This window comes from Maylandia zebra, linkage group LG6 (genome assembly GCF_041146795.1).
Source record: "Maylandia zebra isolate NMK-2024a linkage group LG6, Mzebra_GT3a, whole genome shotgun sequence".
Lineage (NCBI taxonomy): Eukaryota > Metazoa > Chordata > Actinopteri > Cichliformes > Cichlidae > Maylandia > Maylandia zebra.
In genome coordinates, this window is record NC_135172.1 from 11,483,146 (window position 1) to 11,506,773 (window position 23,628).

The 23,628-nt window shown below is 41.1% G+C and overlaps 1 protein-coding gene across 1 annotated transcript in view; it reads right to left on the reverse strand.

Moving 5' to 3' along the window:
- The window catches only part of fam20cl (family with sequence similarity 20 member C, like), a 36,819-nt gene extending 26,046 nt beyond the window's left edge, over positions 1-10,773 (reverse strand). Inside the window, exons 1-7 of the mRNA XM_012915816.2 lie at positions 10,325-10,773; positions 8,415-8,590; positions 3,164-3,242; positions 2,816-2,908; positions 2,478-2,593; positions 2,119-2,299; positions 492-601 (exon numbers count right to left, since the gene is read on the reverse strand). Coding sequence (XP_012771270.1) covers positions 492-601; positions 2,119-2,299; positions 2,478-2,593; positions 2,816-2,908; positions 3,164-3,242; positions 8,415-8,590; positions 10,325-10,773 — 1,204 coding nt within the window. The remainder of the gene's footprint in view (positions 1-491; positions 602-2,118; positions 2,300-2,477; positions 2,594-2,815; positions 2,909-3,163; positions 3,243-8,414; positions 8,591-10,324) is intronic.
- Positions 10,774-23,628: the final 12,855 nt, after the last annotated feature.

The window sequence follows — 23,628 nt, forward strand, 5'->3', positions numbered from 1 at the left end:
GTCTGATTGAGAAAGTCAAGCACGCCGAGTTTAAAGTGTTCGTGGTGACCTTTAACCTCGCTGCTTTTCGGAATAATAACGTAGCAGCACGAAACAAAGTCAGACATTTTTTGGATGTTTTTAGGTGGCAGAGCGCTTATTAAGTGTCTTATAAAAGTTATATTTAATGTAATATAATCAATGTTATAAACAGCATCTTTTCATACTCAGAAAATAGGCCTAAACCCCAATCTCTAATAGATATTTTTATTATAATTGGGAAAATAAAATCACAGGTGGAATATAGCGTATTTTAAATATTACTGATGACTTCACTTTTCCACCACATGGCAAGAAGTTTTTTTTTTTCCTCTCCTATTAGATGTCAAATTGCCTGCTCAGGGAACCTTTAGGGAACATTCCCTGAAGGCTCCCTTGTTTGCTGGGTCATCTGTAACAGAAATTCATCCTTTAAAAATCCAATCTGGACAATGCAACAGACAAAAACGTACTCATCAAGAAGTCCAGTATGACCATGTCTATGAAGTCCACCAGTCGTGTGCCCTTGTCGTATGGCGGTGTCTTTTTCACCATGGAGCAGTACTCGGGTTCTGTCTCCCACCTGAAAACCACGTTCTTTGTAAGATAAAATAGAGCAGGAACATCCAGCTTTTTATTAGCATTCAAATGAGCCACAGCTCATTATTCAAATGGATTGAATGATCACCTCCAGCAGAAAACTAAATCATGTTAACTATAACCCATGATGTACAGCGTAATTAATCAAAGTTTTATGAGTTTCTGTTAAAGAAATGAACATTAAGTTCACAGCCTACTTATACAGAAGGGTCAAGTGTAGGAAATATGAGGACAGCTATCTGGGAACTGCAGGTAGTTTCTAAATGTAGGATTTCTATTCTGTTTTTACAGGATACATAAGACTAAACAGCAGTTAGATATTTGTGAGGAACATATACTTTAGGTAAGTAAACCTACAGGTTAGCAGTTCTGTTTCAGGAGACAGTATGACAAGAACAGCAGACTACATGGGGTGGGAGCTTAGAAGATGCTGGGATACTAAATCCTGCATCACTTGGTAAACATTGCAGTAATGGGGTATGATTGTAGCTCAGCTGCAGGGGGAGAGGTGGAGCAGAGGTTTCAGGGGGCAGTGCCAGGAGAGGCTGGCTGGCACAGCTGTTTCACAGCCTCTGATTTTGCCTCTCTTATTTATGCAGTAGTGGTGGGACCGGAGGGTGGGAAGATGAGTATGAAGAGCAGCTGGCAAAGAAGCAGTCCAGAGATCAGTGTGCAGTTGTGCGTGTTGGCCAGGAGGTGCTAAAAGCACGCTATGATATGTATTGTGAATTTTACAAACCGAATACAAATAGTTACTCATGGGCTTCTCGTATTTTTCAACGACTTTGATTGACGAATAAACCAAATGAATGCAAATAGTCAGCAATCAGCCAACAAACCATCACCAGCTTCACGCACACAGCAACATCTCGCCTGTCAAATTAACACTAGAGAGTGTCTATATGTGTCCACTCATCTGAGTGTTAAATGAACACTTTTGACAGTGTTATATTTTTAAAAGTAACCTAGTCAGTTCTGAAGATTTACAATGGCTAACACCGAGCAGTGCTAAATTTTCTAACACTGGAATATTTCTAACATTTTGAGTTATTTTCCAGTGTTAGAAAATCAGCACTGCTCAGTGTTAGTATAGTACTAGTGTTAATTTAACACTGGAGATTTTGCTGTGCACGGATCAGGCAGGAATGAAATCACCAAGGAAACAGGATTTGGTTCACGAGCTAATATCCAGCCTGCCACGGGGAACTGCAGTAGTTATGAAGCACAAGTGTTGACACTTTAATGCTGACTCTTTGCATATCTTTGATTTATTTGCCAGTTATGACAGTTAGAGTTATGACATGTTATGTTTGCTATTTGCTAAACCATAGAAACAAAACAAATTAGGTGGCAAAGTGTATCAAATTTATGCCACTGCTAAAACTTTTGTAAACACTATATTAATAACTTTGTACTGATATAGTGCAGGGTGTAAGCTTTCCTTTATCACTGAGCACATTTGTTTTCTGTATGGCTGGACAGCCCAGGGCGTCCACTAACTTTGCCAGCTTGCTTCGGCTGTAGGAACGTCTCCACGGAGATCTCCAGGTCTTGCGCCTTGCCAGGGAGAGATCTGGTAGCATGACAGCCAAGGAGCCCTCCAGGTCCCTGGGGCGGCCACACACAGCGTGCTCTGTTGAGCAGTAGTAGGAGCACTGGCCGTAGAAGCACTCATTTCCCACTAGGGGGAGCCAGAGGTGCACAGAGAAGGAGAAAAGCAAGCAAGTGAACAGGAAAAAATGACAGAAAAATGTTTTTGGTGATGTGAAAATATGAAAAATAAAATGAATTTATAATAGGTTGACATATGAGGGCGTTTAAAGCCTGCTGAATTAATAAAGGGTGTACTGGAGTGTTACCAGGGGAGGCAAAAAAGGTTCGTGCCAGCTTGCGGTCAGTAGTGACGTCTTTGATCTCCTTGACCACATCCACCAGCCTCCCAGCCACAGGGGGGATTCTCCTGTAACCCAAAATCCTGCAGAGAGTGTGAAACAAAGTGTGAGATGAGGACAGGATTAAGTGCAGAGATAAAAGACCCCCAAAAAAAGGCTGAGAAGAGAAGAGATAAGAAACTATAATAGTGTTACATAACTTGCATTTTTTTTATGTGGCTATTTTGTCCACCGTTTCCCTTGTGGTGCTCTCTGTAATAGTGTGTTGCTGTGCCCTTTTGGATAAGAGAAATTTGACTTGATACCTATCCAGATGAAAAGCTGCAATTTCTGCATTGTGCCGCTCAAAGTCAGAGAAATAGTACAGGTTGTAGTTGGTTTCTTCATCTCTCTCCTGCCTGTCAGTAAAGATAAAAATGCACATCAGAAAGAGTCTATTTATTGACTCACTAGATTTGAACAAGTGCACACAGACAGTAGGAGTTTGAGACACATTTTTTCTACTATTCACTCAAACAATACAGCTGTCTGACGACTTAGACATCCATGTTTCCCATCTCCACTTATTGTTCTTGTTTCAAGAGGCCATAAAGGAGTCTTATACACACTGAGAGCTATGATGACTGTGTAGGGGTTTGCCATTAGCAGCTTACTTCATGGGCTTGAACATGGCTTGTCCATAGCTGGGAAATGACATCACCAGCTTCAACTGAGTACCCCCAGATTTCTGCACTGGAATACAATACAGAGGGTGTTACCATAGCAACAAAGTGCATACACACTCACAAACACACAAATAATACGCCACGCTGTGACAATACACTGGCCATTGTTCAGGAAAAAGCACATACACACATGCACGCGCACAGACACACACACACACACACACACACACACACACACACACACACACACACACACACAAATTGTGATAGCAGAGACTTTATTTCCTAGAAAGACTTTGGAAAAAGAGCAAATGTGTGTCATCATGCAAATAGCACATTTCTATCAATCTGAGGATAAACACCTAAATGTCCACACAATGTGTTTCTCACACATATTGGCACTTCACAAAGACAATGTATATCTACCACAAACAGCATTATAAGGTCATGTGTCTATGCAGTGCTGTAAAAACCTAAGCACACTATTACTGCTTCCACAGTCAAGAGGGTAAGTAGCAGCCAGGCACTGATAATTAAATGCACAGCATTAATGCGACCGCCTCTGTTAAAGCAGAAGTTTTCAGGTGTGTGTTAACACAATCGTCTCAGGAATGGACGTCCCAGAAAATTCAACCCAGGTCAGGTGAGACCCTGTAATGCTCAGAAAACTGCAAAAAACCCAAGAGCTACATCTCAGACTCTACAAGCCTCAGTTAGCAGGTTGAATGTTACAGTTCGGAGCACCAGATCATTGTGTTGATCGCGAACTAACAATATATAACAATTATTTTAGGGTCAAATGTGTGTTCTGACAACTAAAACTGGGTCACGCAACAGGATCTTGATCCCAAGCACAGCAGCAAATCTAGAACAGAGTGACTGAAAAAGAGGTGCTGCGATGACCCAGTCAATGTGCAGGCCTTCACCTGACTGACTAAATTCAGTTATTCAAGTTATTGCTGCTAAAGGTGGTTCTACAAGCTACTGAATCATTCTTAGTTTTTCACAAGACTGCATTTTATAGAAACAGACAGGCAACTTGTCCAGGAAGTCGCCTGACTCTCACCGTGTGACAACTGGGAGAGGCTCCATCACCCACAACCCTAAACTGGATAAATGGAAGAAAATGGCTGGATGGATGGATGGATGGATGGATAAAATCGTATTCTCATTTTTCCACAGTTAATGTAGTAACATTTTAACAGGAACATCTGTCCTTTACTCACATTTTTTCTGGAAGGCTACTCTGGAAAAACTTTATAAAGCAATCCTAAGAACTTTGAAAAATCTAAATTTAAGTGATCCTGAACTGAATTTACAAACGTACTTTTCACAGTTATGCTTGCAACTGTGCTACGATACAAACAACTGTAGTTTTAGTGAATCTCTGTGAATCTCTACAATTATTTACACACATGGAGCGTGCGGCCTTGTGCTTTTCAACAACGGTTTCTTTTAACAAGGTTGTATGAAGTTTCATTCACATGCCATGCCAAACAAGGTAACAAAAAACCCATCTCAGCCTGTGTTTATGGCCTTGCTTGTTCAGCCAAGGCTATATTGTCTTTCAAAGCTGAAATAACATTTTGTTCCTACTACAAATTAATTGCTGAATCCAATCAGTGAAACACATCTAACGTCAACACTCAGAGTTTTTCTACCTGCGCTATATCTGTTTGGTATCACCTCTAGCTTTGGGTGGGTAATGTTAGGAAATGTTAGAGAGATATTGCTGCTGAATGTACTGGAGCAGCTCTGATAATATAGTTTTCTTGGAGATGGTCAAGACTGCACTTCACTATCTTTGAGCACCGTTGAATATGTTAACATGTTAGTATTACAATATATTTTGCCATGTACTGCACGTGTGATTCAGTTCACTGCAATTGGTGAGTTTCTTCTTGTTAAGTGTCCTTCAGTTTATTTTGGTGAAAGGAGTCGTCAAGGCCTGACTGGTGAATAAGGTTACACAGGGATCTATTTACAGCAAGAGCATTTTTCAAGAAAAATGTTAATATTTGACACCATCACTGACACCACCGTTACCTATCATAACAGGAAGCTATAGAATATATTTTGATATGACATTTTATCCCAACTTCATGGCACCAATGGACAGATGGTGCTGTGAAAAAGTATTTTCTCTTTCTTAGTCTTTTGCACATTGTCACACTTTTCAGATCATCAAAAAAATGTTTAATATTATGCAGAGACAAACCAAATAAATAGAAAATGCATTTTTCAAATGATGGTTTAATTTATTGAGCGACAAAAGCTATCCAAACCCTTTGCTTGCCCTGTGGGAAAAACTAATTGCCCCTAAACCCAAAAACTGACTGTGCCACCACTGGCAGAAAGAACAGCAATTAAGTGTTTCTGATCATTGACAATGAGTCTTTCACATCACTGTGGAGGAATTCTGACTCTTCTTTGCAGAATTGTTGTAATTCAGCCAAACTGGATGGTTTTCAAGCATGCATAGCCCCTAAGGTCAAATCATCTCCACCAAATCAAATCAAATCAAATCACTTTTTTTATTGTCACATCACATGTGCAGGCACACTGGCACAGCACATGCGAGTGAAATTCTTGTGTGCGAGCCCCACAAGCAACAGAGATGTGCAAACACAACAACACAAACGAGCAAAATACAAGAATGGCCAACCTGAAACTAATAAATATATGTACAATATATAATAGTGTATGCATTTCTGGATGTGTATACTAAATATTTTCCTACGTGTGTGTGTGTGTGTGTGTGTGTGTGTGTACACATTTTTACAAATTAAATAGTAAAAAAATAAAATAAAATAATAATAATAATAATAAAATATATAAAATATACAGAGTTGAATATGTGCAAAACAAGTGGCATTTATATACAGTGTGGAGTGCATAATGTTGAAGTTCCAGTAGTGAAGCTGAGGTGTCTATGACGTGTTCAGCAGTCTGATGGCCTGATGGAAAAAGCTGTCTCTCAGTCTGCTGGTACGGGACCGGATGCTGCAGAACCTCCTTCCTGATGGAAGCAGTCTGAACAGTTTATGGCTGGGGTGACTGGAGTCCTTGATGATCCTCCCCGCTTTCCTCAGGCACCGCTTCCTGTAGATGTCTTGGAGGGAGGGAAGCTCACCTCCAATTATCCGTTCAGAGCACCGCACTACTCGCTGGAGAGCTTTGCAGTTGTAGGCGGTGCTGTTGCCATACCAGGTGGTGATGCATCCAGTGAGGATGCTCTCAATGGCACAGCGATAGAAGGTCCTGAGGATGCGGGGGCTCATGCCGAATCTTTTCAGTCTCCTGAGAAAGAAGAGGCGCTGCTGCGCCTTCTTCACTGTTTTGTTTGTGTGTACTGACCACGTAAGATCCTCAGCCAGGTGTACGCCAAGGAACCGGAAGCTGCTCACTCTCTCCACAGCAGCGCCGTTGATGGTGATGGGGGTGTGTACTTCTCTGCACCTCCGGAAGTCCACTATCAACTCCTTTGTCTTTGCGACGTTGAGGGTGAGATGGTTGTCTTGACACCAGTGGGTCAGGGCGCTGACCTCCTCCCTGTAAGCCGTCTCATCACCGTTGGTGATAAGACCCACCACTGTAGTGTCGTCCGCAAACTTCACAATGATGTTGGAGCTGTTAGTGGCTGTGCAGTCGTAGGTGTAGAGTGAGTACAGGAGAGGGCTCAGTACACACCCCTGTGGAGCACCAGTGTTCAGTGTGATGGGGGATGAGGTGATGCTGCCCAGTCTGACCACCTGGCGTCTGTCAGACAGGAAGCTAAGGATCCAGCTGCAGAGGGAGCTGCTCAGTCCTAGATCCTGCAGTTTCCTGTCCAGCTTCGAGGGAACGATGGTATTGAATGCTGAGCTGTAATCTACAAACAGCATCCTCACATACGTGTCTCTCTTCTCCAGGTGTGACAGGGCAGTGTGTAGTGTCAGGGCTATGGCATCACCAGTGGACCTGTTGTGGCGGTATGCAAACTGTAGAGGGTCCAGTGAGTCGGGTAGTGCAGAGCAGATGAAGTCCCTGACCAGCTTCTCGAAGCATTTGCTTACGATGGGGGTCAGGGCTACAGGTCGCCAGTCGTTCAATGGGTCGCCAGTCGTTCAATGTTCAAATCACCAGATTTGAGTCTGGACTTTGACTGGGCCACTCCAAAACCTTCATTTTGTTTTTTAACCATTCAGAAGTAGACAAGCTGGTGTGTTTCAGATCAGTGCATGAACTGACAGTCGGGCATTCACTATCAGGATTTTCTGGCAGAGAGCAGAATTCATGTTTCCATCAATTACAGCAAATAGTCTTTGTTTTGAGGGAGCAAAGCAGCCACAAACCATCACTCTACCACTGCTGACTGTTGGTATGATGTTCTTTTCATGAATTGCTGTGTTACTTTTACAGGAGATGCTACGAGGCCCAAACCTTCTAAAAGGTTAATCTTTTGTCTCTTCAGACTATTTTCCCAAAGTCCAGAGGATCATCTGCATTTTATATTTACTCGGGTTATCTTTGGCTAACACTCAAATGCGCAAAAACCTAGGAAATCAGGAAGGGGCAAACACTTTCACGGCACTGCACATAATGACTGATAGTATATACTGTTACACTTTTTGACAAGTAAGTCGTGTTTGTGGACCATCCAGACAGTCCCCTCCCACCCAAACTTTATTATCAGTGTAGAAGTTCAAACATAAAGAAATGTGTATTTTTAAGTTTGCTACATGGTCAGTAGTTCAAGTATTCCTGCTCATCCTCTGCTGAGCCCCCAAGGTCCCTCACAGTGGCTTTCATTTCACTGAAACTTCACAGTGAATCTAAAATTGAAAGACAGGCCCTAAACCTCAGGTGTCACACACTCACAACAAGCCTGCTCTTTATTCTGCTCTTACCCTCCCTGTAGCCCACAAACCTTTACAGGTTGAGCGTAATTTTAATGTTGGTTGTCCTGGAGCTACTTCTTTTCAAGTCATTTCATGAGCAGGCTGCAGTCTTTAACACACCAATTTATTTATCTCAACTAAAAACTGACTCAGATGCTTCAGTTTACTACTCTGAAAACAGCCAGCCCATGGTTGTCTGACACCTCAGCTGTGGCACATCATCATTAGCATGTGGCATCAGGCTCTGCTGTAACCATACATTGATACTGTTGAATAACAGCAAAAGGAAAGCATTATAAAGAGGCGTTTACTAGATTGCCCAAAAGAAAAACATAAAACTCGGAATCTGAATATCACACCTGTGCTGACGATGCGATGGGTGGCGAGCTGCTGCATCAGGGGCTCCATGTTGGGGTCATGATGGGGGTAGAGCTGCCAGCGGGAGATGCCCAGGTGAAAGCGCAGCCACGGAGGGTGGCTGCTACTGCTGCTGTTCCAGTGAACATCCTCATAGCCGTCCTGGCTCGCACTCACCCTGAATAATGATTGCATTTGGTGAATGAAATGCACCTACAAAGCACTCTTCTACTTTAACCAAGCATTTTAAAATTAGACACACATTCATCCAGTCATGACCATTCATGACTAGAGAACTGCAATCCATACCACTGTTCACAAAGAGGCTGAGAGAGCGACCTCCCACACTACATTACAAGTGGAGGGACAAGTGGAGCACGGAGCATTCAGTCAGTGTTATTTACCAAACTGATGAGCACTTTTTAAGGTTTTAGTTTTAATCTAGCTGAAAGCCTCGGCTGTGTCACTGCTCTCCTCTGCTCGCTGTTTCACTGTCTGTGTGTGTGGGAGTGTCTGCTCACTGTTAGACAGATGCACAGGAAAAGACAACCGAAGGGGAGAGGAATTACTTGAAGATTAACTGCTGTTAGACACGTTGGTTGCTTTACTATAGTTGCAATGAACGCTTAAAGATGTCAACAGAACACGCAGAAGCGAGGCCAAATGTAAAAGGAGCCAGCTGGGAACGCTTTGATCAGCAGCAACCGCAGCATATTCAGTGTATTTCACAAAGCCAGCACAGCATCTTCACATTTCTTGTTGTGCCTGTGAAAACTGTAGCCCATATGTTTAGTTTTGCTTAGGCTACATCAATATGGGCCACAGTAGCTGAATACATGGAGCAACACTGTCAGCAGCAACAAGATACTGTGTGTGCTCCCTGCAGTCTCACCCATCTGGTGAAAATCTTGACCGACCATGTTTTCAGAGAAATATACAAAGAGGTGCAATAAAACCAGAATTACTGTGGAATACTGTGAAATTAGAAATACTGTGATTAGGTTGGAGCTTTTTATTGCTTCATCTAATGTCTTGTAGTTACTGTGGAAACAGTTTGTACAGTTTACAGTGTTGCACTTACAGTTGGGCTCATAATTTTTAGGACATAGATACATTTTTTGTACTTCTGCTTCCATACACCCCAGTGGATTTTCAATTAAACAGTTAGTATTTGACTGAACTGCACACTCTCTGCTTTAATTCTTTTTTCCTATCTTTTGTTTTTTTTTAAAACTGTGCATGAACTCTTTAGGAATTACGGACAGATTTTTATACAAAGGCCATTTTTATGCATATGATTGACTGAAAAGCAATATATGGCCAGATGAGGCCTGTTCTCTTATTATTTCATGACAAATGGAGTAGAATTAACATCTGATTCAATTCATAGCTTTTTGGAGTTCAAATATGAGGCCCAAGGAGGAGTATATCATTATGCTGAAACAATAGATACATCTATTAAAGAATTAAGGGGTCAGTCAACAATCTGGCACATTCTTAAAAAGAAAAGAATCCCTTGGTTAGTTCATTGTGACCAAAAGACCTGCACGATGACAGAATTATTCCCATGCAACTCAAGGAAGGAAACACAGCTGAAATTCTGCCCTTCAATCATGTATTAGTTTGACTTAAACTCCGCTGGGATGGTGTGCAGACCAAGAACTACAAAAACTGCATCTTTATCCAGCAAATTATGAATTTAACTGTATGAGACGTTTCAGTAACAAAGCAAAACTGAGCTGAATATGAACTGAAAGGTGCTAAAGCAAAATATCCAAAGCAAAGATTGGTGAAGGAAAGTGGTTTTAGAAAGCTAAAGTACTGTTTGACTGTGGTGTTGAGGAGTGATGCTGTCAAAGGAAGCATGAGTCACAAGCATACGGTCTTTGCATATTAAGTGCATCATACTGACCACCTCTGGGAGCTCCTCTCACTCGCCTTGACTTTTGGTTTCACCCTCAGCAGCCAGTCCTCTTCAGGGACAGGAGGGCTGGGCATGTTGTAAAGTGGGTGACCAAACAATGCCTCCAGCTTTAGCAAGTCTGACTCAATTGAGGCATTTTTGCCTCCTTTGTCAGAAAGTGGTCGTACATGACTCTTAACCATCTTCTTTCCATCTTTATGGGAAGAATCTGTTTGTATATTATCAGTTGGTAGCTCAGCTGGACCTCTGATCACCACAGAGGTGTAGTTGGTGTGTGCCAGGTCTCTTGGAATGTGTGTCCTGGGTGGCAGTGGGGTGTCACAAGGCTGGTGGTAAATGGAAAATGAAACAAGAGCCAGGAGGAGGTGAATGAAAATGGTGACGAAGGCCAAGGACAGACAGATTGTCCTGGAGCGCCGGCGTATACGCCACATCATCCTACTGAAAAGAGAGTGATAAAGAATGAGGAGAGGTGAATGCATGAGGGGGAGAAAAGAAAATGGAAGAAGATTTTTAATGAAACGTTAGCAAAGTGTAAAATTTAAAGCAAAAACATACCAAAAAAGCAAAATACCAGTATTAAGTAGAACATAGCCTTGATAAAGGCTCATATTCCTTCACCTGCTCTTCTTCTAATTTGACCTTGTAATGCATTCATGAATCACAGGAGTCTCCATCTGGCATATGAAGAGAAAATGTGAGTAAAGAGTGACGTACACAAACCTTTTAATGTTGCCTGACACCTCTCAGCTGTTGTTAGTGTGTTTCCCAGAGGAATAATAAAGAGATTCAGTATCCAGTCAGCCTTGTCTTCTTTATCTACATGCGACCGGGAGTGGTGCCAGGTTAAAGTGATCTGGATATAAATCAGTGTGTTTACTCATCTCTTTCAACCCAAGTGATTGGGGGAGAGGGGGTTGGGGGGTAAAGCATTTGCCCTGTATAATGTCATTCTTCTCTGACAAGAGTAAAAGCAAAAAATGTAGCGTATGGCAAAAAAAAAAACCCTAATAAATACACCTAAATCTACTAAATCTTTACACAGTTTAAATAAGTTTTCAGTTTTAAAGCCTGATTTTGTCTGTTCTTACAATAAGCACGGCTATATTGCTACTGCTGCAGAAAGACTTCTGTCCTTCATTCCAGGACTTTCCAAGACAAGTTTTGCTCTTCTGTCTGTTTGGAGGAAACTTCTAGCTTTCAGCTGAAAGCTTCGGGCCGGTCTCAGATCCAATGACAATGTAGAGATGAAAACTCTTTGAAGAACACCTTATTCACACTTTCAGATAACAAGATGAACTTTATTCCATGGGGAACATTCAGTTCACACACAGTTATTCATGAGAAAGACACATCTTTCTAAACCATACAAACGCACAAAATGCTAGAGCAGAGCAGAGTCAAGTGACAGAATATATTAGCTTGCAGAACCCTTTACTAAAGAGTATTAGATTAGCTGTTATTTGTGCATCTTATTGAAATTTTGTAACCTATTCAGGGGGCTAGGCTCAAGGTGTTTTCAGAATCAGACTGATTCAAAATGTTACTTAAATTACTTAAATGTTCATTATTTTGGGAAGCTTGCAAAAGAAAAAGGCCAGAAAGCGAGAATTAAACTCTCCATTCATCCATTATCTTAACTGCTTATCCAATTTAATGTGACACAACACAGACAAACCTTTCACACTACTGCACCACTGTGCTGTCTTTGCAAATCATGTAAACACAATATTTTCTGTGAAAAGTACTATGAGAAAATATTAATGTTGATACAGAGAAAAAACATGTTTTCATTCTGAGCTTGATAGCAGTGACATGATTTTTTTAAATCCCTGGGACAAGAGCGTGTTTACCACTACGTTGCATCACCTCTTCTTTTCACCACACTCTGTAGGAATGTGCTTTGGCACTGGCCTGTTGAAATAAGTTTTTTCTGTCGTCTGAACTGCACTATATGTTGTTCCAACACCTGCATTTTGATAGGAAAATGGGAAATAAGTGCAGCAATGCACTGAAACATGCAAACATACTCATATACAATATTTAAGGTTAAAAATAGTTTATATAATTCTAATGAGTTTGAAAGTCAATATTTGGTATGACCATCTTTATTCTTCAACATAGCCTGAACTCCCTGAGGTAAGCTTTCTTCTGATTTCCTTAAAAAATCTTCAGGAATAGTTCTCCAGGCTTCTAGAAAGACATTCTTCTTTGGATGTTGGCTGCCTTTTGTGCTGATCTGTCAAGATGGTCCCACACTGCTTCAAAAACGCTGAGATGTTGAGATTCTGTTGAGACCTGTGCATGATTGATAATGTTCTATTGTGTCTTTTTCTATCCATGTTCACTTGTATTGCTTTGACAATGTGCTTGGGATCATTGTCATGCTAAAAAATGAGTGTGTAGCCAATCAGATGCTTTCTAGATGGTATTGCATGGTAGATTCAAATCTGATGGTACTTTTCTGCGTGCACAATTCCATCAGTTTAGACAAGATATCCAATGGCACTGGCTGAAATGCAGATGAAACCATGGCAGAGCCTCCAACGTGTTTTATGTGGCTTCCTTCATATATCTTCTTGTTGAAATAATCGTAGTGTATGTATGCATGTCTGTTTCTTAACTGTTCATTTATCCTGAAATGAAGGACAGAAGTCTTTCTGCAGCAGGCTGCATCTTCTTGGTATTTCTTTGCATGGTAGAGTTAATTTTTGGAAGTGTTCTTAAATTCATGCAGTGATTCCCACTGTTTTTTTTTTTTAATGCAATATCACTAATATTCAGTACTGTTTCCTGTAGATGTCTTTATAATGAAATCTGATTACACAGAGGGATGCCTGCAGGCTTTAAGTTATTAGAAATCATTGAATTCACATTTTACACAGTGTCCTAAATTTTGTGGAAATGTGCCAGATACATATCAGTTTATCAGTCTGTTGGAAGCATCACCGCAGCAGACTTCTTAATCAGGCAGCGGGCGAGACAGATGTTTCATATTCTGCATGTGCGTTTCTGCTGAGACTTTGATTCAAGTACCTCAGGACTCGTTCAAAGTCCCACAGGATACGCCGTTTCTGTGAAGCATGACTTTTTAAAGTCTGTGTGTGTATGCGTGTGATCGTGTAGAGAGATCCACGTGAACGATATGGGAGCACTCCCCAAAATCCACGTGTCGCACCCACCTATATGGTATGTGCTGACATCGTGACTCATCTATATAAGCTTAATAGAATAATTAAAATAGATTTACTTTGAGGATTTTCCTCTATTCTCAGAGGTGATTGTTTTCTTTTAATTATTTATCATCATTTATAAAACATCGACGTTTTGGATAACAACATGAACTAAATGCAAATGAAGAAACAGAAGTACACATTATAAAACCCACAGTGGGGCTGAAAGCTGTTGGAGACTGGAGGAATTCAAAAATATTTTTGCATGTGTCTCTGAAAAATGAATACCCAAAGGTAAAGGATTATTTTAAGTTTCATTTTCATTACTGGATGGATGAGAAAAAAGGACACAATGTCCAAACAGTGAAAAGGTAGGGGTGAACGTTTATCACCCTTTATTACAGAGCTCTTGTGCAATCAAGGAAAAGGGAGCTTTTGTTAGTAAATGCAACAACTGTGCTGAAATGAGGAATTTGACGTAGGCGTTATTATTATGCTATTAGCTAATCAGTGGTAAAGAGGTAGCCCATAGCTGAGGCTAACTGGAAAGTCTCACAGAGTTTACAGGCATTTGTGTGTAAGTCAAAGAACCAGGTCATCTAGGCGTAAACTACATTTTTTAACCCTCCTGTTATGTTGCGGGACAGATTGACCCAGAACAGAACAGATGTCACATGTCATCTGCATCACTACAGAAAACGAAAAAAATCAAAATTATACAAGAAAACTGTAAAATAATCAATGCCAGTGCTTCTGACACTTTTGGATGAGTAAACATGCCCCAGGTCAAATTGACCCAGGAACGTTGTTCAACAACATAACAGGAGGGTTTAGTTGAATTCACCCCTGGACAGCCAAAGTGAGGCTAGCACTAGGCTTAAACTCAGAGAGTTTAGATGCTAGCTGTATGTTAGCTTACAGTGGATTGTGTGTGCAGTGGTGCTCTTCTGCAAATTTTATTCATCCATTGTGAGTAGAATAAACCAGCGATTAGAATAGAATGTGTTTAGGTTTGCTTAGATAATAGAGAGTGGCTGGAGATCAGAAGAACAGGACGGATTTCTAAGAGTGTGTTTTGTTAGGATGACGTTGTCAACCCCTGTTTAAAGGACAATTGTGGACATTCATTCTCAAAGCATTTCGTGTGGCCTTAAAGTTCTCAAGAATGAAATTCAGTTGCTGAACCCATCCTCTGAAGTGCCAAATGAGTTGGTTTAGCTATAAACTCTGGTGTGTAACTGTATAGGGTGAGGAATCTATTGACAGTGGGTGTCTGCCTGTCATAAAATGAGGACTAAGAGCTGCCTTAGCCACAGATACGAGTCTGGGGAGGACAGAACAATAGAATTAGTGGAAAACTACTGAAGAGGGATGACACAGGGCAGCCCATCTCACTAGTATCATATCGATACCAATAGCATCATTGGTATCGATACTTGAATGTCGGGCCACTTCTGCTGTTTTTGTTTGCCTGTGTTTATCTTTTGCTCAGCCACTGACTCATTTCAGTCCACCTGGAGTTCTAGTTATTTCTGTTATTTTCCTAAAGTCTCTCCTTTTTTACCCCTTCTCTCTCCAGTTAAAGCTCAAGTCATGAACAAATGTTGGCTCGACTTGACATTTATGACTCATTTCCACTCACATCCACTGAAGCAGAAGCTTAAGTTCAGCTTAAATTGTGTGGTGTGGATTCTATGCACCAAATTTTATAGCAGTCCATTCAATATTGAAATATTTTTTTTAATATCCTTTTTATGTGGAACTATGCGTGTGTTTAATGGAGTCACTTTAAAGTGTCTTAGTTGATGATGACCGTCACAGTATTCAAGAGCTACTTTAATGGTGCTTTGCATACCATCCAGGTCTCCGACACTTAAGAGCTGAAAAGCCGTCTTTCAAAATATGTTTCCTGAATGGTTGTTATTTTTTATCGTGGAGGAGGACACTCTAAACCAGGGGTGAGCAACTCCAGGCCTCGGGGGCCGGTGTCCTGCAGGTTTTAGATGTGTCCTTGATCCAACACAGCTGATTTAAATGGCTAAATTACCTCCTCAACATTTCTTGAAGTTCTCCAGAGGCCTGGTAATTAATTTGATTCAGGTGTGTTGACCCAGGATGAAATCTAAAACCTGCAGGACACCGGCCCTCTAGGCCTGGAGTTGCCCACCCCTGCTCTAAACCATTAGGTAGGTCTTGAGTTGGATTGCAATGAGGTGACTTTAAAGGCTGCTAACAAAAAAAGGTAAAGTGAGTACAACATGTCTGTTTTGATGCTTTGTGTCCTCTTAATTACACTAAACTAATTAAGGTAAACACTTTTTACCGGGCAACAGGATTATGTTAAGACTGTCACCTCAAAAAAAGAAGTTCCTAGGTTTGAATCTGCTGGCTGCCAAGGACTTCCCTATATGGAGCTTGCATGTTCCCCCTGTACCTGTTTGTCCAAAGATATCAGTGCTCTAAATTGGCTGTAGGTGTGAGTGTCTGTGTGTGAGAGAGGCTTTTTTGCCTCTCTGTTAGCCCTGAAATAGACTGGCCACCTGGCTGTGGTGTATCCCCGTCTTTTGTCCTATGACAGCTAGGATAAGCTTCAAACCCACCATGGCTCAGAATTAGATTACAGCAAGAAAATGGATGGATGGAACTTTTAAAAATGTATGCATGAATGTATGTATGTTATGCAACTCTTCCTATCATGGTAAAAAGTGGAACTTGTCTAGTACGTCAAAACAAGAACCCTCCAGCTTAAACGTTGCTTTGAGGAAAAGGAACTAGAGGCAAGAAGACAATGACCGGGGTAGGTCACGTGTATCAAATATTCTTTGTGTACAATGGCACTTCAGTGGGGCACTCTAAAAGTAGCAGATACCATGCAGAGGTACACATGGTGACAACCTTGAAAGAAGGCTTGCGCTCATTGAAATCAGATATGGGTTACTGATGACTGGATCGTATACAGAGTTCTCTTTTCTTATCACTCCAGTGTAACAAACCTTTTCAACCACTATTTCAAAGGTATGTTCCCGTCCATGTGAACACAAACTATAAACTCTCTGTGAGCCAGTATAACGTAATAATAAAAAATAAAAAAAAGAAACCCAACAATGATTTATATATCAATTTTTAAAAATCCACCATGTTACTGAGGATGATAATTCAGTAACTAGATCTATGGCCACTTTGAATTAAATTTGGAGAGTGCTTGAACTCTTTTGCCCCCTGCTTATTTAATTGAAGCGGCATCTTTGTTTAGCCTTGCAGCTAGTGAATATGGTGTGTATTTCATGTGGTTTTCAAAGTTTCTAGCACCGTCCTCAGTGCAGATCATATTTCAACAACACGCCCCCTCTCCAAGCCACTAACAAGATGTAATTTGTATTCGGCCTCTTAGTTTAACAGGTGTAACAAAAGATTTTCAAGATAATGAAAGAAATAAATCATAAGCTCAGACTCAAGCAGCAATCCAACTGCTACTTGGTTGTCTTTCCTTCCAACCTTTTATTTGCTTCTCTTCTGTGACTTACTTTTCTCTGTTTCTCTTATAATCAAGTCCTTTTAGGTTTTATCCTCACGTACACTGAAACATTTCTTCTTTTTTTTTAAAAATCCCCTCTATGTTTTTACTCTCATTTGATTTCACCGGCCTCTCTATTTTCCAAAAACTCATGACTCCCTTTTATGTCAGTCTGGAGAAGAGCTAATGAAAGCACAGCCACATCTAGTGCTGGTCAGAGCTGGGACTGACTCACGCACACATTTGCAAAAAGACCCACATGCGCACGCTCATATTAATATTGGATTGTGTTTCCTATTTCTCATAAAAAAGAAAGCCGCTAGCAATGTTCAGATGAAAGATTTATCCCTCCTGCTCTCTTCTGTCATCCTCTGTCACCACCCACCCCCCACCTCTAAATGCTGTCTCCTGACACTCTCCTCTCACTCTTCTGCCCTCCAACTCTCTGCACCTTTGTGAATCTGTGGAATTTTCGAACCTCTAAAAGGCCACATTCTCTCTTTTCCCTTATCCTCATTTTTCAGTAGTAGCTACTGAATTTTGAGAGTTGTCACTCACTATATTTTCAAGCACCAAAGGGTTTCTTTTGTGTTTTACCTCCTGTGTCATTCACTAACACACACACACACTCAGGGACGCTGCAACCTTCCGCTCACCATCACAGGTGGTAAGGAGGTTGCTAAGAGACAGCACTGAGCTTTTCCAACACAGAGAGATGCTTCAAACGAGGACACGGTGTGATGACAAAAAGAAAAAAAAACGGATTGAAGTTCGGCATCAACAGTTAGAGGACTAATGTTTGGTGTAGTTTCGTGGATAATAAAACCCCATTTCACATGCGGTTTGCCCGCTGACTGTTGCCATGATAATAAAAGGCTCACCACTGCTATGCTTTCAGGGACATCTAAGAAAAACAAAGGACACTGCTGTAATGCTCTTTAATCTTTCCCTAGATGATGGTTAAAGAGCTTTCTTCACAAATTTACTGAATTATTCTTCCTTCTTTGTTTTTACTTCGAGGAGGGCTGGAAAAGATCAACTTTAATATATGATCTCTGTAGCTCCCTTTATGTATTTCACGCAACTAATATGACTAGAAGAAGAGAACATAAAGATTCAATAAGTAATATTTTCTAGTTTAATTACATAAATAAGATAACTATGCATTTTCCTTCAGGTCTTTAGTATTAGTCAATCTGTAAGCAGCCTATAGACGTCTTCAGTCTTGAACTCTTTCAGGATGTTGCAAAAAGAAGATACAGATCTCTACCTGTGTCTCTTTTCCATTATCACCTGCTCAGCTTGACTCAACTCTGCTCGGTTTTGGTCATTTTCCATTAAAATTAAGTAAAAGCTCAATGTGGGTGGGGTCATTATAGCAAGGCGGCCTGAAGATGAAAACAAAACACAAAAATAGAGGATATTAAGGTGACAGTATACATGCTGCTTGGTCTGTGGCTTTTTCTCAGACTCAGGGTAAAAGAAGAAAGCCAGAGAAGGCAGCAGCGATTTCCTCCATAGCCGGGTCTCAAAAAATGGCAGGTTTGATTTTTGTAAAGGACTCATTCTTATGCCATGTCCAGGGACATCGTTCCCAGGGCAAACGTTGGCATGCAATCTGCTGACATTTTCATCACATTTTCAACTTGACTCTGCTTACTTGGAACCCCAGCTAAGAACAATGCCAACTTCCTGTCACCAGATGATGGCTCCAAGACTACACGTTAGTATTAAAATCAATACATAGCGGTAAGGTCTTGCTACCAGGTGTTGCAATTTAGCACTGGAACGGTCTCTAAATTATGGGGCTCCTGAGCCTAAGTAATCCGTGTAGATTAATACTCCTGAAGGAATTCACAAAAGTAAAACCATTTTTAAACAAAATCACAAAAAAAGTGTGACCACCATGGACAAGACCAAAGAGTTGTCAAAGGACATCAAGGACAAGATTGTAGACCTTTATAAAACTCAGATGGAGCACGAGACTATGTAAACAGCTTCGCCGGGCAACAGAAACCAGCAAGAAGCTTGTTGAGATGGTGACAACTGTTGGTGTGACTATTCAGAAATAGAAGAAATATAAAATGGCCCAAAATCCATGCAACATCTTGACTCATGGGGTGAGGATGATCATGAGAAGGTGCCAAAACAACCCAAAACTGCACGAAAAGAGCTTATTAATGATCTGGAGACAGTTGGGACCTCAGTCACCAAGGAAACCATTGGTGACACACTATGCTGTAATGGCCTGAAATCTTGCAGCATCCAGAAGGTCTCCATCCTCCACAAGGCACATGTGCAGGCCCGTCTTAGGGTTGCCAGTAAACATGATTCAGAGAAGGCTTTGGTGAAAGTGCTGTGATTGAACTCTTTGGCATCAGCTCAGCTTGCTGAGAAGGGCTGAGTATGAACCAAAGAACACGATCCCTACAGCCAAGCACGGAGGTGGAAACATTATGTTTTTGGCTCTTCAATGCCAACACACTGAGGAGCCAAAGGATGGGGGCATGTATGGTAAAATCTTATTTATCTTACATTCTCCAACTGTAAAAATTGTTAACCGAAGTAAATCTGTATCACTGACTGCATCTTCCTGACAAATTATCCTCTTTTGATGAACCTTAAATGAGTAGTCATGAGTCACCTGAGCTATAGAGCTAAAGTCAGAGAGGGATGAACCTTTCCAAAGCTCCTGGCTCATCAATATGCGTGACCTGAGACTTCAAAATGTTATTGAAAGTATTCATCCATTCATTTTTTTTCCATTTATCCAATTTAGGGTAATAGCCTATCCCAGCTGTCCTGCGTATTTATTTATTTATTGCATTTTAATATTCTTGAAACTATTAGGCTGTTATTTTTTTTTAATTAAAATAGGCTACTTTTAATTTCATTCATTTTCACAAACACAGATGGGACTCACTCCGCCCTGCAGAGCTTTGCCAGTCTGTTTCATAAATGCTCCGCTTTGTTGGTAATAAAAAAGTAATAAGTAAACAAAGGTTGTGATTTTAGTCCTATAACTTTATGAATGCAACAGAACTTGGTATTAGTGTAATGAAAACGCAAAGTTAAAATACCAAATGATCGCAAATGCAGAGTAGTCAGTGACACAGGGATAGGATAAAGAATGAGTACATCAGAGGGACACCTCAGGCTGAAGGGTTTGGAAACAATGTTAGAGAAGCAAGAGTGAGATGGTTTGGACATGTGCACAGGAGGAATAGTGGATATATTGCCAGGAAAAACAGGAAGACGTCAGAGAGGGTTGGTGTGACAGAATGTTAGGGATAGGGTGAGAAGGAGGCAGATGATCTGGTGCGGCAAACCCTAAAGGGAGCAGCGGCAGAAGAAGAGTAGTCACATGTGGTGAAAAAATGTCAATTATTTACGTGTTAGAAATGTTGGTAGGCTCATCTTTATTATAAGGAACAAATATGTCGGGGCTGTGCAAATGTTTTGGGTCATAAATTGCTCACAAATGGCTATTTTAAGAGTAAAGACATCAAAGAGTGCCAAATATAGAACAAGAGAGTCTGTTCAGTTATTCATCAACTCGCACTTGCGAACTGCTAAATTTGTCATTGTGGATAAGTATACAATATTTAAAAAGAGACTGTTTTAATCAGCAGGAAACACAGCACCACGCACATTGGTTGTGTTGTATTTTAGAGATGTGTACAAGCTATTTAACACTGTCCCCAGGTGACAATGTGCCTGTAAATTCAATGACAGCTCCAAAGAGCCTCTTGCTGGATAATAACCCTTTTCTCGCAGCGCTGACACCAAGCAAACCAGCAGCGTGACTCCGTGGTTCACTGTATAAATATTTAACAATGCAAGGAGACACAAGGAGAAGGAGGAGATTTATAAAGACTGTCTGAGGTGAATAATGAATGAGGTGCATCACAGGGTGGAATAAATGTTTACTGTCACAGGACCCACGGGATTAATCTGAGCGTTGTTACAATAATTGCACAGCAAACGGGCTCCTTCGCATAAAAACGGACCGGGCGAATCTGGGTGAACCTGTCATTGTATTACGCTGGCTTCAGCCCAAGCAAATCCACGCGTATCCCTGTCAAATCCATGTCAGCCATTAAGCTGAGGTGTTTACAATGGTTGTCGGGCTGATGGAGAATCGCAGAAGAAGGGGTCTTACTGTAGTGATTCTAAAATTGGAACAGTCTATATAAACTGCATAGAACAGAGGCTTTTTTCACCAGAAGGGAAACATTTTAGTGTTACATCTCTGCAAAAACTGGATTTCAAAGAGAATTTGAGGAATTTTTCACATCGGTTATTACTTGTATTATAGACTGCTACACAACAAATCAGTTTACAGAGAACAGCAGGGCTGTGGCCTGCTATATTGTATTACTGAGTGTAGCTGTTGACCAGGGGTTAAGAAGGAGGCCAGCTGCAAGCCTGACATCCTCCTGTGGAGAGCAGGGTCAAGCACGAGTGTGTGGGATTGATGTGTGCAGTCTGAGACATCACAACGTATTCCGCTCAGTGGAGGGATCTGCAGGCTTCAGAGGTCGGTGTGTTTAGAAGAGGAGGTGGGCGACTACGGAGGCAGGCTGTAGGCTGTGCACCTAATCAGAAGTTAGAAATGCTGCTGGAATTATTGACTGAATAGTCTACTGCATATATTTTTTGTTACGTTTTTATTGAGTGGGGAAGATGCACGTTTAGTTTAGTTGGACTCGCACTGGACGGGCAGTGGGGATAGAGGTGTTTCTGATTAGGTGGCAAGAGTAAAGGTCAAAAGAGCAGAACTGTGAGTGGCCAGAGACATCAGAGCACGGAGCACAAAGAATCCTGAACAGAGAAGATGACAACTGTGCTACCTCTGCCCTCACCGAGCCAAGCAACAGCCAAACTCACAAGCACACAGAGCTGCTGCACCAACTCAGTACGCAACAGCTCAGGGCATCTAATCATTATTGTGGCAAAGATATAGCCAAGTGTACTTGTCATTTCTATGGGCTCACTGTAGCACAGCTATTATTACCATTGTAATTACAGTTATGGCTCCCGCCACATTCATTATCTATCCATTCATCAATCCATTTTCTGGAGCCAGGTCACAATTCTGAGATTGATGTCAGAAATCTGACTTTTCTGTTTCTTTTTTTGTCCCTTTTTTCAGTGTCCATAATCCTTTTCCATAGAATCGGCTTCTCTAGCTGTAGTGGAATAGAAGTAAAAGGCAGCTAATTTCCACTAATGCTGTCTACCCTAAAGAGTGGTCCCCCATGCATAGATTTTAGAGGCCAGTTGATGAATCTTCTCTATGGTCTTCCTCTGTTCGTCCTTCAAGGCATCTCCACATTCAACATGTTTTAGCTAATATACCCACCATCCCTTCTCTGTACATGTCTATATACGCCATAGCTGATCACCTCTGGATAAATGGGTTGTGTCAAGAACGGTGTTCAGCATAAAATCTCTGTAAAATCTAATGTGCAGATCATCAAGAATACATACTGCAACTGATCCAGTATGATTAGACAGGGAGCGATGAGATTAGCGATATTTTAAACTGTTAGAGCTGTGCCAGCTGACTTCTTGGCTCATACTTTGAGGAATGCTTAATGATTTCTGGCATTTCAACAAAAAATTTCAAATAAAAATCAGATTTGATGAAAGATATTCACCTCGTAAAGGAGAAAACTCAGTCTGAGGCATGCGGACAAAAACACCAAAGCCTCCAGGAGACATTAGAGGCATACCCAAAATAACTGTGGGTTTTATTACTGTTTATGTGTGCTAGTTTTAGAGCTAATATATAAACGGGCCTGTACTTCTGTTTTGAAGGAGACAGCTTTTTGTTGAGTTTTTTGCTGAACTAGTAGGGAACAGCCAGAAAAATAGACATATTTGTCACCATTACCTTCATAAGATGAAAATATGGTGACACTGCAGACAACAGTGTGGACATAAAAGCGAAGGTAAGAGGACAGCTTGGCAAGCATTGTAGTATTTGTGAGTGCAGACTGACCCAGTGTGGGGTCATGGTGCTTTGGGTGCACAAAAACTGTGGCAGAAGCTGCAAGATACTGCTAATCTGTCAATAAAGGCGGTTTCTCTCCCTCCAATGCTGAGCCAAAAAAAAGCCCTCTGCACACTTTGAAAGCAAACAGACACTTGATTGAGTCACAACAGAGTTCTTCCCATTTGGCAGACAAGCTTCACATCTTTGAGTTTTTAAAACCACTGGTCAAAAAACTGAATGGAACACTTTTAAATCAGAGTAAGGAATCAAGCCAGTTAAACCTCTGGGATATTGATCTGCTCAGTTAAGTAGCAGGGAGGGTTGTTCATCAACATCAAGGCAGTTTCATCTGCTTTGGTGTTAATGAAATGAACAGCAGGTGACAATGAGACAAACCCCAAAACAGGAATGGTTTTACAGCTGCAGGGCAATGACATTTTTCCCTCCTCATCCCTCCTGGCTGTTTTTTCATTAGTTTTGCATTTGGCTGGAGTCAGTGTCACTACTGATGGTACAGATAGTTCATCTACTCCAGGATGCCACATGTATTTGTATCATTGCCAGATGGTTTGTTACAGGTATGTCTCCCAGCACAGTCTCGGGA